This window comes from Brugia malayi (genome assembly GCF_000002995.4).
Source record: "Brugia malayi strain FR3 genome assembly, contig: Bm_v4_ChrX_scaffold_001, whole genome shotgun sequence".
NCBI lineage: Eukaryota > Metazoa > Nematoda > Chromadorea > Rhabditida > Onchocercidae > Brugia > Brugia malayi.
In genome coordinates, this window is record NW_025062479.1 from 14,640,151 (window position 1) to 14,660,405 (window position 20,255).

Below are 20,255 nucleotides of genomic sequence, written 5' to 3' on the forward strand. Positions count from 1 at the left end.
GATTGATCGATATAACATTAAGTGACACAATTCCTCCGACTTTTAACAATTCCATTTAATATATTAAAAATTAATTCATTCGTTGAGGTCCTTGTCTCCACATTTCAAATTTCATCCCATTTAACAAAAAAAAAAAAAAAAAATAGTAGTAATAATAAAGATGAAACTTATTTGTGCATCGCATTCCATAAATTATCACAATGATTGACATGTGATAAAGACAGGATAGATACAAATTCCACTAAATTCAACAACTTTTTCAATTAAGTACGACAACAAATTTATGATAATCAACACTAAAGCTTTATGCACTTTTATTGCTAATCAAATTTAAATTGAAATTGCAATTAATTTTTCGAATTTTTAACTAAATTTCTCATCCTCACTATCATCATATAAACCAAACAACAGCAAAAGTACGACAAGAAAATAAAGGCAAAATCAACTCTTCGATGCATTTTCAAACAAAAAAAAAAAAATTTTTTTTTATCAAATGTAATACTTCCTGACAATTTCCTCAAGAATATAACTCAGCTTAGGCGCTTTTCTTCGTCCAAGATCAATATGAACAAACTTCAACATAAGCAATATCATTTTGAAAAAAAGAAACAATTGTTTAAATAACTACTCCAATTATTTCAGTCATTCATTATAAGATTTTTTTCTTGACCTTTTGATGATACATTCCTTTTTCGTGTATGTTCAATAACGCAAAAGTATACATATGCAAATTCTTCATTACAGAGCAAAAAATAAATTACAAAAAATTGTTAAAAGAAAACATAAGCATAGATTTTTCAAAGGAAAATTTTTCATAAGCACAATTTTGCAGTAAACAAACTTTTATGTTGATAGAATGATTTCACTGTAAGATAATACCATAAAAGTAAGATAATTAACGCCTAACACATTACTTATTGTGTTGAAATGACAAGGGAATATGTCAAATTATAGAGTAAGATCTAGAAGATTAAAAAAAAAATTTTAAATATTCAGAAAAATGTTACAGTATTCTTGATATTCCACAAAAAAAAGAAGAAAAAACCACATGTAAATAAAAAAAAACTCACCTAAAACCTTTTCAGATCAATTAAAAACATACTGCAACAAATTAAGATATCAGTAATGCGCAGTAACCCTGCAAATCTCAATGAGATCATCGATAATATGATAACGACTAGTCCCTAATTTCCGCGCCAAATCATTCTTTTCTGGGAGCGAAAGATGTAAATATTGCATCGCTACATCACCATCCACTAAATTTCGAGTGTTCTGAAAAAAAAAAAAAAAAAAAAAAACTTTCATTTGAATTCTTCATACATCATTTCCATTTTCTTTGTTAATATTCCTTTTGCTGAATGCTCACCCAATACCACAGTATTAATGGAAAGACTAAATAGCTAACTGGATAAGTACATCCTTCTATTTCAGCTAGTTTAAAATCTTATAAGGCCAAAAAAAAAAAGAAAAGAAAATCGATAAATTATATTTATTGCCTGACTAAATATAAAAAAAATTTACAAGAGAAAACTAACAAGATAATGATTTGGCCTTTGTGGTCGAGCTGCTCGTGCACCCTTTGCATTTAAACCAGCAGGTTGCAGTACCATCGATGACATTAATTGTTGTAACATATGCAATCGTCGGAATACCTAATCAAATATAAAGCCAAACGAACCAATGAAGTCATGATTTGCTAGGAGTAATATAAATTAACTATTCAAAATTCTTAAGATATTTTGATATAAACAAATCGGAATTCACTTTTTATACCAAACTGTACATTATATTTTAATGTAAATTTATCGATCTAATTCGTGGTCATAAGAATGCAAAAAAAAAAAAAAAAGAGAGAGAGAGAAATCAAACTTTTTCGGTAAGAGGTCGTAAATAGCCGAAACTTCCATCTAATGATGCAAACAAAACACTTTGTCGTTCCAATGAGAATAATTCATTCTCAACAAAGCCACTTGAAATATGGCCTAAAAAAACAATACATTTTCAAATTTTCCGCAAATTTCTTCTCTCCTATAATAACAACTTCATTGTGGTGCAGAGAAGAAAAGAGCACACTTACAATTACACATATGCATGTACTCAATGAGAATTTAAAGCTTTAATGATAATTTCGCATATCTACCTGAGAATACTCACTGATCTCGAAAAGTATATATTACTTGTCAGTATTTAAAAAAAAATCAAAACAAAAAGAAAAAGCTTCAAAAGTTTTTAACAAGCAATAACTCATGTTTATTATTTTGATGATCACCTTTCACTCGAATAAATGAGTTCACAACTGTTCCAATATTAATCTCAGCTCGTAGCGTTAATTTTTCCCCTCCCAATGATTCCAATGTTTCAGGCAAATAATTAAAAATGGCTATGTTAGCAGCTTCATCAGACATTATAAATCCCATTTGTTTGTTATCAATTAGAAATTGAGCAGCCATTGGTGGTTGAACATCAGAGCGCATATCACGACTAGCCAATGATAGTGCTTTATATTCCTCCTGAAAATAAATTTAGGGAAAATCACTTATGTAGTTTTTAACATTACTATTGAGCACACAAATTTTTCATCTAAAAATAATGATTAAGTAAATGACATCATAGGTTAAGTGATTACCTGATATCGTAGCAAAGCCAACGAACGATACATGTCGCATGCAAGGGCAAGATTCCGCACACCAATTAGCTGATGAATATAAAAATGCATGTCCAGAAAAGATATTCCTTGTAGATTGTTATCTTTAAATAACCAGATAAATACCTAAAACGAGGGTAATTAAGAAAGTTATATTACAGTGAGAAACAATTTTAAGTTTTATAATGGCTCTATAATGGCCCTCCTTGGGCCGTTCTTTCTTAATCATTGTATTTGAAAAAAAGAAAAAAAAAAAAAAAAAACTAAAACAAATAGTTAATTTTGATCAAACCACTTTTTGACATTCAAAACTCGAATAAAATTACCTTGAAGGAAGATAAACTTAGAATATTATTGAGATAAAAAGATAAAATAGTGGCTTAAGAAGAGTTATCTTCCCTAACTTGCAGAAAATTTTCAAATTGCGTGTTAGCTAAAAGAAAAAAAGAGATTTTTGCATCAAACTTCATTCTTCATTAAAACTGAAATCACATGCCTCCTTAAAATAAAATTCAATGATTTAATAAATTTAAAAAATTAAATCAACAAAACACCTTTTGACCCATGCCAGTTAACAAATAACCATTGCACGAGCATAAGCTTGTAACTGGTCCTTTTTGCTCCTTATCGTACAGTGTTTTTATTCGATGCTTACTTGTTGGTTGTCCCGGTTCTGGAACTACCTGAAATAACATACAGAAAGATGAAACTAACACTCTTATTTTTTCCCTATTTTATTGTTCAGATAAATACTTTTGTTTGCGAACGTCAAATAACTTAAATAAAGAATGGATTTAAATGATATCATAAACCATTTGCAATCATATTGCATCTAAAAAGCTAACTGATCCTGATCTTAAAATTCCTAATCTTAAAAGTAATTTTCCTTAACATAATCTTAAAAATAAATTTTTGAACAAAATTATTACTTCTATAATTTCTGAAATGATGATTCGGCCTCGTACTAAAACTTCTTCACCATAATTACAAGCAGTCCCAACAGCTAAATAATTTTGTACACCGGATACAGTACCCTCAGATCGCAAAACAACTTCTTCACAACATGTTACTACTTCGAATTCTTCAAAAAGTATTTCCACATGCTGTACTGGTTTCCAATCTTCTGGTGAATACAGCTAAATCAAAATATTTTTTACCATCAAAGAGAAACAATTATCGTTTCATTTAAAAAAAAAAAAAAAAAAAAAATAATAATAATAATAAGGACTAGTCTTCAACTATTTTAATAAACATTACAAACATGAACATTACAAAATCTCACAGAGGAAAATATTAACACTCCATTTTGCTAAGAATTTTTTTGCCTTGACTTCTTTCAATTGTGATTTTTTATTATAAAAACAATAAGCAAGGAAAGATAAATGATTTACTTGTAATTTATATTGATCCATTTCCGGATACACAAATGTATCCGGTTTTTCGTGTTCCTCAAATGTTTTGTCATCATTTATAAGCACACACATTTTTGTTACCTTCCTCTTCTCGCTTGTCAACACGGCGTACGTATTTGAATGCAGCAAATATACAACACTATGTACAGTAGCTCCAACGTTTATCCTTTTAACTGGATATGATGCATCAAGTATCATATCGCTCTAGAAAAAAGCAATCTCTTTGTTGTAAAATATTAAATTTAATTCATCAAACTTTCTTAAATTTTTGCTCATGATGAGAGGAAAACAAAGAAAAAACATTAACAAACACACAAAAAAAAAGAAAATTATTTCGTCTAATTACAACAAGTAATTAGTTTGCTAACTTTCGCTCAGAACATATCCTTTCATTTATGCTTGAAATAAAAGTTTAAAAAAATGAAAAATCTACCGGTAACTTTGCTACACGCATAAACCGATCTCGTTCTGTCAAATAAATAAATCCATTAGGACAAACTGCATTATTGAAAGTAGTAAACGATAATATCGGTCCATCAAGATTAACAGGATGAAGGCGTGGTACACCACTTTCAAGGAAGAAAATACATGGATACGACGAACAAATAAAGACACCATTTAACTGAAAAAAATTATAAAAGAGAGGCATTTTAAAACTGGTTTAAGTAGATACTACTTTTTTTTCTTGCAAAGGAAATTAAAATATGCTAAAAGCTTACTACATTTCCAATTCGCTCAAAGAAATGCAAAACAGTTTTATGTCTAACAGCATCTCGAACTGATTCAACTGCTGCTCGGCCATCTGTACCTTGAAAACGGCATGACCTGGTGACAGTTGTATATGGAAGTCGTTTGAAGCTGAAACGATTATGAGAATTAACTTTTTTTAATATTGATATTCAAAAGAAACCTGAAAAATATATTTCTATATTTAAAATATACATTTTAAAAATCAACTCATTTCTGGTCTGCATGATAAAAATATTTGCATAATCCCTTTAATAATATCAAATATTACTTTACAGAAGTATTAGTGCTGGATCAAAATAAAAGGAAAATAAATTAATAAATAATTTTAAATCGTACACATTACAGTACAACTTTTTAATTTGGAACTAAAAAAAATTTTATTGTTTGCAACACTAGATGCATTTCTTCAGAATCAAACTTTCCAAGATAATCATGCAAAAATCATTATTTGATTTAAAGCTTGAGAAAATCGATTTTGTTTTTTCAAATAGAAAAATCGAAAGGAAAGGAAAGCGAATGCATACCGTATAGCAAGATGCCCTTGAATACCATTATTGTAAGTGAACATTTCGTATGCAGAAACCGTATCATCAATAAGTAAAAAAAGCAGTGGACGTCCTTGATTCATTCCCATTCCAACAAGAAGCTACAAACTTTGAAATAATCTGCATTAATTTTAAACTTTTCTGAAAATTAACTTCGATGATAGAATGTTTACCAGTTCCATAATCACTTCTTCCGGCTTTACAGCAAATGTATCAGTCATTGTTCCGGACATTGCATCAATACCTTCTCCCGTAACTGGCTCGTCATCGACATACGGTTGGTCAGTGGCAATGTCCGGCAAATGACTAATTTTTTTCACCATATAAACTAAATGTAGTTCCGGTATGGAATATATGTACATGTTTCCATTTTCTCGAGCAATCTAAAAATAGCAAAACATTATATGAACATCAGACAAATATTGTTCAATTTAAAAAAAAAAAAAAATGCTTATAACAAATATATATGATCACATGAAGCGTATTAGATGCTGCACAGACAGATAAAACACATTTTTATATCTTATCAAATACTTACTGCAATCCAATGTGAAGGCACAATCGTATTTGGGTCGATTACATCGGTATCAAAATGAGTATTTTGTTCTGTTAATTTCATACCAACAATTCTACGTTTAGACACCGTTTCTTTTTCTGAAACAAATATTAAAATATTACCATTAACAGTTTCAGCAAAATTAGAGAAATGAAATTTGCAACTTCCATGCATTTGCAACTGATCTTACATGTGCTTCAAAAAAGAGTCTGTCATATGCGTAATATTTCAGTCAGATCTCTCATAACTTTATTCAAACCTGAATAAAATAATAAATGGAAAAAATTTAAAACAGAAATATGTACTGAGAAAAATAATCACACACTTGATTTTTTTGAATCTCCATACAACAGCAAATCATCCACATCGTCAAAATCTTCTTGCTCTGGAATATGCATATTAGCACCAGTTGCTTGTTGCTGTTGAGACATATTTGTTGCAGAACAAAATCGAATAATTCCGCTCATATCACGATAAATTGATAATGATGTAATTGGCGACGTCTCATGACGTAATCTTTTCGAAATATCAATTTCCTGCAAAGGGGATTCCAGGTTTAATTGAAGGTAACAGACGTTAGTTATTAGCTTTAACGAATAATCCGAAAACTGGTTTAAAAAAAAATTGATGCGAGAACAATTTTATTACCTTTAAAGATACATGCGGTTGATTGGTTAATTCATACATTAATAATCTCCCGTTCTGAGTACATATGGCAATGTATGGATCCACAATGGAAGCACTCCGCACCGGAAATGTTAATTGGAGTGGTATATACTGAATTTGCTGTCCTTCTGCAACCATTACCAAACTCGATGTAGTCACCTGAAAAAAAAAAAAGAGGAAAAGCTTCACGGTCTAGAAAAATAAATTGTGCTTTTCTCTCTAAAAAGCAAATCTAAAAAAATCTAAAAAGCAAAAAATCATACTTGAACAGCAAGACCACCATCAGCTAATTCACCAGCAGCAATGGTTGATTCTGAAGTGGAGAATATCGGCGCTTCCAGTTCTACCAAATCATTATCCGTTTCCAATGCCAAAGTTCCCAGCTAACAAATTTCAATATAAATTAAAAATTCAGGTTATCTAATAATAAAGGGACATATCTCAGGGAAATTTAGTTCATAATGCTTGAACTACATTTCAGTCATTTAATTTAATGTATCTGTTGACAGCATGGCGACATCACTTACTAAGTTATACAACGTCTAATGTAAAAAAATACACTATTCCAACCCTCGAATCACTTAAGTGGTATTTGTTCACTTACCAAGATTGAATATACAGTTAAACAAAAAGTGAACCTCTCTTGAAGCAATGAAATACATGTGAGTATCATCCTCACGGCGCCCAACAGCCCAATATTGCACAACTCCTTCAATGCTGAAAAAAAAAAAAAAAAAAAAGACATAAAAAATACTATGCCGCCAACTTCAACTTAAGTATAAAAATAAAAAACTCCATCTTCTTTTAGGAAAGTAATGCAGAGCTTAACTTTATAAACGTATGATCAATAAGTTCATAAGTAGCAAGCAAAGAAAAAAGTACTACTTTATTTAATACTGAAAGCATTAAAACAATTGTCTGAAACAAAATTTTGCTCTTATTTGACTATATTTCCAAATAATTTACATTTTTTAGTTTGTCAACCACAATCACATATCCTTGCTAACCTGAAAACTAAACAAGAATATGAAGTCTAACAAACCTTAGTCCCTATTAACAAAACTTTTGAGAGTTAGCATATAAATGTATAATACCTGTTCAATATAAATCTTACTAAACAAGCATCATATTTAATATTTAGAAAATCTTTGCACAACTCTTCAGTTCAAGGAGTTTGCTGGCAAAAAATGCTTTTACAAAAAGATGAGCTAACCTGCTACTTGTGATGATTTCAGGACGAATGCTCCTTTGAAGTATGCAAATGCTTCCAAATTTTCCATGGCCGCAAGCACATACCTAAAAGCTTAAATTGTGCTAATTTAAAATTGATTTATCGAAAATTGCTTGATAGCTTCGTTAATAGAAGTAAAACCATCCACTTTTTTAATGCATTGTACAGCAAATGTTTTAATAATGCGCATTCTAACTAAAATATATTTCAAAATACATGCTTAATCTTTATAAGACAAATAATTATGAGCAAACAAAAAACCATACTATTTGTTAGACATGATCAAATATCCATGTCAAGTTCCATATTAACGAGATATATAAGCATATAAAGCTATATTCTTCCGCCTAGTGTAATTTTTGCATTGAGTAAATGAAAAAATCGCTGAATGCAATACTCGAAAACTTCTAAAAAAAACTCACCAAATCAAAAAGTGGATCTTTTCGGGTTATTTCCTGGAAGTAAGCACTGACACTCGGACAACCACCAGTTATTTTCTTGCAAGGGCCGACGTTAAGCAATTTATCAAGCACGCGAATATTCAACAATTCTTCTGTTACGTCCGGTTTTGCAACCTAAAGATCTAGTTTTTAAGGACTTCTTTTTTCTTAAAAAAAAAATAATCGATAGCAGTTTATATCCGTTACTGGAATATATAAACAAACAATATCCTCATAATGATAAAAGGAATGATATCCCTATAAACATATTAACATACGCTATAAATTTATTACAGACATTTGCATCTCGTCCATTACTACTGATAAGAAAACTAAATACCAACTTTCGGAAGCACTTCGCCATACAACTCAAAATCTTCATCTTCTTCATTCGCATTTGGTTCGGTGCTCAATTTCATTTTCTTTGTTGCAGATTCTTCCAGCGTAGATTGTTCAAAAATACAATGTAGAAATACGGAATCACAAAGACGAGAGCCAATGAAGAGATAACCAGGTGCACAGGAAGTCATCGTGCATGGGATTACCGTTTCTAAAGTAAACCATACCTCAAGAAAACAGTAAAAAAAAAAAAAAAAAAAGGAAAAAGAAAACAGTAACTCAATTCTCCGATCAACATTACATTGTCATCAGCCATAAATGAAGCAGCATTGCTTCTCACAGTGAAGAATATAAATCAGTATATAGTTTTCTCAAAACCTTCTAAAATTAAAATGAATACAACAACTGAAATGGATGATTTCATAAAATCTATCCCCATAATTTCTGTTTATAGCTTTTAACAATTTCCAAATTTACATACTAAGGAAAGCGAGTAGAGTTTATTCGTGATATCTCTAGAAAATTGTCACTACCAGATTATATAAATTCTTATTTCGGACAATTACAACATTTTGGTTGTTTTTAAATCATAGCTGCCGCCTCCATTAAATTTTATTAAACAAATATTTATTCTTGGCATCCCAGTACGATAGTGTACTTCTCAAATTAATGAAAAGTCCCAGATTATTACAATAATAGAGATAATGTTATTTAAAATATGGGAATCAGTGAAAACTGCTTCAAAAAGCCAATTATGACAACCTCCTTTTCCCGGATTTCCAACCTTCAAGAAAAAGAAGGTGAAAAACATTTCTTAACTTACCAAACTGAAACTTCAACTCCAGTGATTTGACCGAATTTGTTGCGTCCGTAACTAAAATCAGTGTAAACAATCGTCCATTGCGATCGCACAGTAAAATCTGAAAACAATGAAAAGGCATTTGCGAAGCACTGTCAACATTTGAAAATATTGGTCGCCATAATTCTGATTTACGAATCATAAGCATTTTAGCTCCTAAGAATAAAGGAATCTATGGAAGAGAACTTTTGAAATTTCAGAAAGGTTTGAGTTTATGAGAGAAAACCTTATTTGTAGAAACAACAGTCACAACAGCACCGTCCAGTGTTAGAGCCATATGCTTGAAGTCTTTTAATGGAAATTTAGTGAAACCATCCATGCAACTGTTAAGCGATATACCTGTAAAAATGATAGTACAGCCAAAGCCTCAAGAAATCAAAACAACTTTATTGTAATTTTGAGTCGAAAAACGAGTATTTATAGCTAGTACTTTAGGTTGGAAATAAACACTGCATTTGTACAAAATACAAAAACCATCATTAATTTTAAAACTTAATAATGTTATTTTAAATAAGATAGACAGAATCAAACTTGAATATGACTGATGAACAGTTAACTAACCACATGGAGGGACAGACTGATTCAAATAGATAAGTTCATTTGTAGCAACTAGCAAAATTCCACCAACTGGTCGTGGAATTGCAAGAATCTATAAAAAACAAAGTTGCAAAAAAAGATATTTCTAATTAATTAAAATGAAAAGAAGAAATTCATTTATTTTAGGACACAAGTGATCATGAAAGACAACAATTTACAAAGAAACGAAGGTCACAACAATTAACAAAAGAGTGCTATTTGTTTCATTTTCTATCGACATCAAATAGATGAATAAAACCAAGGTTAAGTATAATGAAAAAAGTATTTCAAAAATTTGAAAGTTCAAAAACCAACTTGATTACAATCCATCGGTAGATTGGTTAATTGCCATACTGAAGCAAGAACTTGTTCTTTAACATTTAATGAGACACCTAATACACACATGGTATCGTAACGTACACAAGCACTGCAATATACATGCCATTATCAGATGATGGGTTCAAAAAAAAAAAATCTACACACGGAATCTATCAAATAATTAATGAAACATCATTTTATCTTGTTATCTTAATCTAATATCGTTGAGAATACAATAATTATTGACATTAATATCGTTGTAAAATAAGGATGAAATTAAAAAATTACCGTCCACAAGTGGTTTGAACAGGTTCATAAAGGAATAATAATGTTGGTTCGTAGTAACCATCAAGAAAAACCATATCAACCACATTAACCAAACGAGAATCAATTTGGGAAAGTTGAACTGTATATGAATGTAATTGGGTACTTGAGTCATTGAATGGTAACACAGCAAGGTATCTGAAACGATGATGAGCAAATGAAGCATTTGAAATAAGATTTCATAATGTATAATACTAAATAAGAATGACTGAAAATACCAATAAATTTTACACTTCAGTTATATTAAAATAAATATTCCACTTTATAGTATTAAGTTAATATGCATCGTTAATTATAAAATTAATTTTTTTGAACGAATATGGATTAAGGAAGAAACACAAACTTTAGTTTTATTAATTGACGAGGAAGGAATAAGTATAATGTTACCAATAAGATATATTAATCTTCTTAACTAAAGGAAAGAAAATGTTTTTAAATGATATTCGAAAAGCATGTTACAAATTATTACCTCCCAAAAACAAGCATGGAAGCACATCGTTGACCTGGATCAACACGAATAACTGGACGAGGTAAATTCTTAGTGAATCCATCTTTCAACAGCTCATCTTCGAAGCAGTGTAATGAAATTGTTTTCAAACACCGATCAGCTGGATTTACGGCAACAATAGAAAGTTTTGCATCATCGAATCCAAGTAGAAGACTGTCACAGTCTGGATTCTCTACAAATGATTTGTTCCATTTGATAAAGAAATTAGTGTGAATTAAAAGGATATGAAATTTAATACTCGAAATGTTACCTTTTATAAAATCAATCTAAATCGATCTTAGTACTAACTGCAATCATCATCATAGGCTATTAGTACTTTTTTTTTTCTTAGGAAGTTCTTATCCTTTTTTTTTTCCTCGGCAATTTTTATCACTTATCATGTTTATTTTTTCTCTTTCTTTCTCTAACAAAAAAAAAAAAAAAAAAAAAAAAATGCACTAAATTATTAATAAGTGAAATTTTAAATTTTTGTTAAGTAATTTCAAATACTTTTTTGTTTTTACTATAAGCGTCAATACAATATAAATTTTTACAAATAGAAATAGAAAAGCTAACGTGAAATTCTTGCAATAGCAAACGATTGTACCGGTGCTAATAATCGCACAGCTAATAAACATTCTAATCGTGTTGTTTGTGCCCATTGTTGCTCATCTTTTAATAATAATGCATATGGATTAGCACGAAAAATTCGTAAATATTTAACACCAATGGTAACTATTTGTAAACCTTTCTCCGGAAAGAATTTTCCACATTCACTAAAATTCACTGCGGTTGAATCATCCGTTTCATGAAGAATTGTATACATTATACACCTGTAAAATATATTTGAAATTAAGTTTTTTTTTTTTTCTTTTGGAAATAAAAATATTATTGTATCATTTGGAAAATATGTTTCGTTGATAATAATAGTATTTGTTATGCAATCTTATCGATTACATTAATACTGTTTAAGAACGAATAATGTATTTTAAATAATAAGTTTTCGCATTATTCAATCCCAAACAATACGAATTTTCCGACAAAAAAGATCAATTTGAAAGAATACCAACAAAAATATATCGTTATATTAGATGGTTAAACTTAACGATGTCTTGTGACAATTCACAAAATGAACTATTATAAATCGGATGAATCTTACCAATCAAATTAATGATAGGATGTAATTTTATTAATCATATTAATAATAAGATGTAATTTTATCGACCATATATTAAGTCTTTAAAGTTTTATTCAGAGAACTGGTAGCAAAAGCATTTACTTACATTTATTTTGAGATTTGTCTATAATAGCATATTTCTAAATTTCAATTAATAACCGAACTTTATTTACTAGATATATTTAATATTATACTAAAAATTGATGATACTAATCATGGAGATATAGGCGATCTAAGTAATTTCAAAGAGTACAAGATATGGAAGTTTAAAAAAAAAAAAAATTGCGAAAAAAATTACAACTTAATTTAACACTGAATTGTTCAGTCTTCTGAAAGTATTCCTAATACATTTGCCGAAGCAATAAAGTATGCAGGTAATTCAGAACTTACACAATATTTGCTTAATCAAATCATAAAATTAAAAATATATAGATGATGTTATTACCACTTCAAAACTGAATTTACAATATTACAAAAATATAGCAGTAGCTTAAATGACTTTACAGTTTTATTAATTAGTGAGAAAAACAAAGAACAAAACCAGTGCAAGAAACAATATAAGAGGAATAATAATAATACAAATGATATGTGAAAGTCACCCGAATCAATAATGCATAGGAGACCAGAGACCTAAGTAATGAAGAAATTAATTTCAAATTTTTAATGATTTTAGGTTTTGCAAAAAAAAAAACTTGAAATACCATTAGTTCACGGTATCCCTAAAATCCTTGAGCTTACAACAAACAGTTCGTAGCTTCTCGCCACAACATTCATCTTCACATAAATTTCATAAATTTTACGTAAACCAACACTGCTATTTCAATAAGTATCACAACAGAAACAGAGTTTAGTACCTGAACTATGCCATCCTTTATTTAACAAAAGTTTGTTAAATAAAATTTTGCAACTTTTCATTCAAATTTCATTCAAAAAATGATGTCTAACAAATTACAGAAACCACAACAAAATAAATTCGACCACTGCGTCCAAAATCAATTACGATATTAACAGCTCGATTAACCCAATTTAATTTCTAGGGCTCAAATTTCAGACATTATTTGTTTCAAATCGAAAAGTTCTTATCACATTTAGAGCCGTGTTCTCGTCAATTATCACTTAATGTTGGAGATGAAATATGAAATAAGAACTACATAACATAGACTTATTTTCATAGATATAAAAGTGAAGGCAAATTAGCACCTAATGGAAAAGGAACCTTGAAACTCCTCAAACATGTAAAACTACATAAATTTTAATAAGGATAAATAGAGACAACAGAAGTTAAAATAGCTAACAAAAAGACTATTCAGAAAATTGTACTGGCTTATTCCCGGTGCATCTGATGATTTACTGTGCGTTTCGCTCTTATATGAATGTATTTTTTCACCTGTGAAAAAAAAAAAAAAAATAAAAAAACATTACAAAGTGCCACTACTATGAATGAGGATCTCCATGCTCACATTTTTTTATTTTTTTTTATTTTTTACTTTATTTTATTTTTTTTTATCTTTTTTTTTTTTGAGAGCCCTATGAAATTTTGACGAATAGAATAAAAACTTCTTCCTACAAACAAAGCATAGAAAATATTACAAAAATCTTGACAGTCCTAAATAATTTTTACATAACAGAATTTTATATAACAGAAAAAATGTTACCGGATGAGATCAGCGATAAGATGGATCGGTGTTGAAAGTTCACACTCTATTGCCATTGTCATCATTGTTTAGAACTATAAACTGAGATAAAAAATAACAAGTAAGATATTTTTACCAAAGGAAAATTTCGGAAATAGTATTGTCCTACACATTGCTGATAAATTCTGAATAATCTGGTATGTTCACGAAACATTTTTTTGTGTCCTTATTTTATTGTAAAGGATAATTTACAACCAACCATTTCCATTAATTGATTCATGTGAGAAGCTAAGACTGGCTGTTTGCACTGATCGACCACCTCCCGAATCTAAAAACATTTCTCACATCAGTTAGTTACTATTAGCTTATAGCATTATGAATTAATTCAGTACCATTTTCTCCGCATGATAAATCCATCACACTTTGTTGTTGAGAACAGAACTGCATCTCCATATTTTCTCCAGTATTGTTTGAAGCTTTATCCAAAGATGTCTACAAAAATTTAATACTCAGATGAAAAATATATTAACTTTAATTTTGATTAACAAGGCTGGCTAAAGATCTGAAAATCTGGACGCCTAATTTATTGATATCAATTGATTTGCGAAAGAAGATTGAACATCGAAGGGAATAGACTTATTTGTGGAATTCCATCGCGGTCTAAAAATATCATATGTGATAAAAAAACCACCAACATAATAATTAGTATCCTTGATGACCCATATTATACAATTAAAAAATGTAATCCACCCTCTGCTTGTAACACTTACCAGGTTTCTCGCACTACTGAAAAATTCTACACCAAAAGTTTCTAAAGTTTCAGCCATTAAGAGATGGCATAAAGCACTTTATTAGAATATTATTGATAAACTGCATAAGATAGATTTTTTTTATCCTTCAAAAAAAGTTTTTTTAAACAAAAAGATCACCAAAAAAGACAGCAAGAAAAAGTAGAAAAGTCCTTCAATTAAATTTGAAAGAAAAAAGAGCAATTTTAGAGCATACCTCTGCAAAGCAAGCACTATTAGTATTATTCGTAGTTTGTTCACTGAGTCTGTCGCGTCTTTTAAAAACGAAACACTGCTCTTCGTCGTTGTTTCCTTCTAAAATCGATTCTATGAATGTCATGTATAAATTTCAGTTGTACCGAACGAATAAACTGCTACCTTGCTGAAAGGTTACAACTTTGACAGACTGCTTTATTCCAGGGACATCTGCTTTGTTGGAGCTATAAGACCTTTCATTCTGAACAATAGTTTTACAGTGTTCTGCAGTAGAAAGATGCGCATTCCACGTATCATTCCGTGCATTATGTGTTTGTGATCTACCAGTAGTTAATTTTGGCAAATGCTGATAGGTGTTATCAAAGTTGCTTGATGAAGCTTGATCGACATGGTGTTCCGAATCGAAATTTGGGTTATTTTGAAAAGAATTAATCCATTTTGATGTTTCATGTTGATTAGTGGCTCCTAGTAACTGCTCAAATCGAAGATCAGTTGATGAAGGTCCTTTCAAATCATCTAACAATTTGAATTCTTGATCAAAAAAATTCGTTCTAAGTCTGCGAATTTTTTCCGAAATATTACTACATCTGTCATCATTAGTGCCTGAAACAAGCATTATTTTTTTGAAACAGAGCAAAGACAAAATTAAAAACCAAACAGCCTAATGAGGCGGTTTACTTACCTGCAAAATTCTTTTACTAAAACTTCTGTATTTCAAGCCCTCCTATCGAGGAAACTAGCTTCACAGAAAAGAAAAAAAAAAGACTATAAGTTCAAATACCTGATAATAATGGACGCTTTTTTTGCAAATTGTCTTCTCTTACAGCGGCGATACGCAGAGGTATTGGAGAAGTGGGTGGTTTTGGTGGTATATTTTCACAAGTACTAATAGCATCAGACATAGTCTCAGGTAGTATATCTAAAATAAAGTCATTTATTTATTAAACAAAAAATTTATATATGACAAGTGATAATAAGAGTTTCTACGGAAATCAAAATTAATAAATTACTATCTTCAAGCCTTTAAAATACAACTGATTTTTTGTAGCTTAGTAGCTTAGTATTTTTTGTAGCTTAGTATCCTTCCTCATTGATTGTGAAAATGATTTGATTCCTTATTTCAGAGAAAATTTTTTTAACTACGTTTAAAGATATAACAAACCATGAATTACACAAGATGTTGACGGGATAACTTGACTATCGGATGATGGCTGATTAGGCGATGCTGCTGAGATTTGTAACTGCAACTAAGAATAATGCTAATTACAAAGAGAATTATGAACAACCAAGAAAACAAAAAAAGGGATGTCTACAGTCAAGATATTAGGATTGCTATCCCAACAGATTATAATCCATGTATTTCACAACAAATTATCTAGATATTGAAGTTATACGAATAACATTAAGAAGGAAATTATTCATTTTTGGAGAAAAACTGAACTGTTTCATAATCACTACCACCGATCGATGAATAATAATGTTCTCGAATCGGTCCACAACCATCATTTCTAACCGATTGAGGTGCATTAAACTCATTCAGCCGCTGTCGAATAGCATCAACACTTTCTCTTACCGTTATGTAACGATATGATGGACTTGTCTAAAGTATAAGACTCAAATCCAGTTAATTTTGATCAGACAATCCGAAAAATCATCCAAATCTTGTTGCCACCGCCTTTTTCATAAGCTAAATTATATACTAAATTACAAGTTAGTTTTGTAAAAGCCACATAAATGCAGAAAAGTACGCTGGCTTTCCTGTTTAAGACTTAAGATGTTCATTATCAATGTAAGATTTTAAGTTCTACTCAAGTAAAAATTTTCACGAAAGAAATAATTGCCTTAATTTTTAACAACACTCACCTTGTCACTTCCACTTGAAACATACTCGACGGCGAAATCATTCGAGGGCAAGGGTCGATATGTGGATGTTCGTCGAATCTAAAATGTATTCATATTTACCAAATCTTATTTATAAGCTTAAAAACTTTTATACACATTAAGTGTTTACAATCATTCAGCTAGCAATTCAAAGACAGTACTTCTAAAGTATCTTATGACTTTAATTAATTTTGATGCTAACTCTTTCAATATAGCGTGGGAAAAATAAAGTTAGAATGGGCCCACAGAAGCAAAATGTCTAAACATTTATACAAATTGTGATGATATTGTGCTGTTTGGTAGCCGATGATTCAATGTAAAAAAAACTAGAAGGGAAAATTTTAGAAAAAATCGAACGACCAGACAGTTTTATAAACAAAACCAACAAAATTGCATGTCCTTAGAAGTGATTTTTAAGAAGACAACATAATAAAAGTTTAGACTTCACAAGAATTAATGTAGTGACAGCCGGACATCTGTTATAACATCGGATTTTCTAGGATAAAAAAGATTGTAAGAATATTAGGCAAAAAAAGAGAAATTCATGGTGGTCAAATGATTATGCCTAAAGCTGTACATAAAGATATATAAAACTTACTCGTGAATAAAGATGATCAAGAGTTCGATTTTGTCCTTGCGAGTTAGCAAAATAGCGTGACGGTTCCGTATTAATGCTTTCTCTTACATGGCTATACCCAACGTCATAATTCGTTTCGCCACCTGTGTGACTTGCTATTGAGCTAAAAAACAGGAAAATTTATATAAACTTTAATTTCTCAATGACTTTGTTCAGTTATAAACACATATGAATAGCTAACCAGGTCATACATTCAATTTGGTTTTCTGTGTTATTTAAAAAAAATCAAATGTCAAGGACAGTAAATAATATTTCCTTTCCTAAGATATTTGTTTCTAATTCCGAAATTTCTTCAGCCATATGTGAAGCCTGTTTAACAAAAAAGGGGTCAAGTAGGATAATTACATCGTTGCACGGATGGACCAGCACCTTTATTTTGCACTGTTATTCAGACGGCAGTGATAGTAATTTCCAATAATTATAATTCTTAGTAAAAACAATTAAAAAACTTATACTATTGGAGGATATTCAATAAATAAAAAAGTTTTGATTATAATAAAACATTAATTACACAAACCTGTACGGGTCTTCGCTAACACCTGCATAAATCTGTGAAGTACTCTGATAAAGTACATCATCAGTAGCGACTATTGGTTGATTTTGATTTTGTGGTGCAAAACTAGGATAATCATATCGTTTCACAGATGGACCACCATTTCCTAACTAAAATGTTTTTTGTTTCTATCACATTTGCAGCTAAAGTGATTGATTCATCCATCACTATTCACAAACAGCAGTTTAAAATATGAGTGAAGTTCAGTGACCTAAATTTGATCATTTAGACTTACTCTCTTTCTTACTACTTAAATTTATACAACAACAAGCCAAAACGTATATGATATAAGAAAAAAAACGTAGCACTTATAATTATATTGTTTCTTGAAGTCAAATAAAAGTAATCATTAGCCTTCGAATATAAAGGATCCATATCAATAGATTCATAAGTTGGGTTTGCTGGTCCTTCACCATACAAAAATGAACCGTTTCGACCGACTGCAGGCATTGAATGACCCATTGTTGAATATAATGCGCTTGCATTTTTATTTTCAAGTCGTGCCGATAGTTCAGGCAATCTAAAAGTTATGATAATAACAACAAAACAGCAATGCAATGGGACAAGAAATTTTTTCCGAATATTTTCTGCAGAGAAGTTTTCAATTATTTACAGTCTAAAAATAAAGCACTAGGTTCAATCTGTAATACTACGAAAAACATTAGATGAAATTAAAATATGACGATCGATAGGAAATGATACATAGAACAGAAAGATGAAACTGATTTATGAAACTTACTGGGCCAATAAATTCATCAAATCATGAAAAAAGAAGTTACTTTGGTAAGGCTCGCTTCACTGCAGCAGAAGAATGAGGAATTGGTGCGGAAAGACGATGAACTGATCGCTCATAAGAAGCCGAAAAATAAAGAAATGAATCGAGACAACATGAACTTTGCATAAATTCTGCATGGGTCAAATTCACTGATGTATGTAATACTTAAATAATTAGCTAATAATTAATTCACAAATGAAATTGTCAATATTACAAATCTTCGCTTAGATGAAACAAACCAAGCTAGGACAAGAAAGACGACTGGGATGATGACGCTGTGATCCATTAGTTCTATTTCTACAAACAATTGTTGAAAAAGCGACATCAGCAGTTGGTGTTGTAGCAATTTCTCCATATGGATTTTCCTTCCTGAAATTCCAATACAAACTGTAAAAAAAAAATAGTACAAATCAAAGTCACTACAGGAATTAGTTGCAGAAAATTAAATAAAGTCAGTGATATTTAATTCTCACATATACACATATGATTTTTTATTTCTTGCACTCTAATATCAAATAAATATAAATGCATACTCCGCTGTTCTCTTGCTTTATTCTTTATCACATTTTATCTTACAAAGCAAAAATATTACTGCTCTACATCATATATTATACTATTGATCCACCCACATTACATTACTCATTAAACTGAACATATCTTATATGCAACGACAGCATAAAATATAGTAAAGTAAATTGGGAAATGTATAAGTGAGTGTAATTGCTATTAAATTAAGGAAAAAAGCTTACTTTTTCGTATTTCGGCAACAGTGTGTTGATACACAGAGTGTTAGCAGTGAAACCATAGTGCTTACCGAAAAGATCTAGAATTAAATATAAGATAAATGTGTGTAAAACATGGATATAGCGAGTCAGTAATACTCACTGTTCATTTTTTACCTTAATTTTGGGAAGAAAGCTAAAATCAACAAAAGTTTTATAGGATGGTAAACTGAAATATATCCAAGTTTCTTTCAACAACTGCCGAAATCTTCACGTAATGCACAAGGATCAAGCATAAGAATTTAAACGAAACAAAATAAAATTTAACAATCTCACAGCGATGATAATATGCGGCCAAACAAATAATGTTGGTTCAGCTACCGGAGTTTGGGATGTCAATAACATATTGGAATCATCGATGCCTTACTCTTGTCTCGACACCTACAACAGGAAAATCAATTTTAGAACTAATAAAAAAGACAAATATAAACAACGAAACTTTTCATCTACAGAAAAAATCAACAAAAAAAGAAAAAAAAGAAACAAGTTAACAATGAAATACTCAGAAATGTGTAATCATCCACTAAAATTTCCACTACAAAGCTCATTCGAGTAAACTATTCGATGAAATAACCAAAAAAATTGTTTTGTATTAAAATAAAAAATAAAAATTAGTTTTTATATTTCACTTTCATAAATTCGAATAAATTATATCCTAGAAAATC

At 30.1% G+C, this 20,255-nt stretch overlaps 2 protein-coding genes across 2 annotated transcripts; both read right to left on the bottom strand.

The window, feature by feature from the left end:
* Window positions 1–1,119: 1,119 nt before the first annotated feature.
* On the bottom strand, window positions 1,120–11,973 carry Bma-cpsf-1 (CPSF A subunit region family protein; the record flags this gene model as incomplete). Its single annotated transcript, XM_043074874.1, has 27 exons — window positions 1,120–1,272; window positions 1,536–1,652; window positions 1,870–1,982; window positions 2,270–2,510; window positions 2,627–2,770; window positions 3,199–3,327; window positions 3,574–3,780; window positions 4,036–4,260; window positions 4,490–4,678; window positions 4,776–4,914; window positions 5,331–5,452; window positions 5,525–5,734; window positions 5,890–6,005; window positions 6,233–6,443; window positions 6,556–6,732; window positions 6,837–6,956; window positions 7,212–7,290; window positions 7,787–7,869; window positions 8,227–8,379; window positions 8,589–8,794; window positions 9,407–9,503; window positions 9,669–9,781; window positions 10,004–10,091; window positions 10,334–10,445; window positions 10,625–10,798; window positions 11,130–11,340; window positions 11,724–11,973. The coding sequence occupies 27 exons, from the start codon at window positions 11,971–11,973 to the stop codon at window positions 1,120–1,122; spliced, it is 4,179 nt and encodes a 1,392-aa protein (XP_042930808.1).
* A 2,045-nt stretch (window positions 11,974–14,018) lies between these two features.
* On the bottom strand, window positions 14,019–19,935 carry Bm3715 (Uncharacterized protein; the record flags this gene model as incomplete). The annotated part of the gene is made up of 16 exons (XM_043074875.1): window positions 14,019–14,053; window positions 14,218–14,286; window positions 14,351–14,450; window positions 14,964–15,061; window positions 15,125–15,565; window positions 15,744–15,881; window positions 16,125–16,203; window positions 16,404–16,562; window positions 16,826–16,903; window positions 17,442–17,583; window positions 17,998–18,143; window positions 18,388–18,553; window positions 18,813–18,939; window positions 19,071–19,177; window positions 19,558–19,631; window positions 19,867–19,935. The coding sequence occupies 16 exons, from the start codon at window positions 19,933–19,935 to the stop codon at window positions 14,019–14,021; spliced, it is 2,028 nt and encodes a 675-aa protein (XP_042930809.1).
* Window positions 19,936–20,255: the final 320 nt, after the last annotated feature.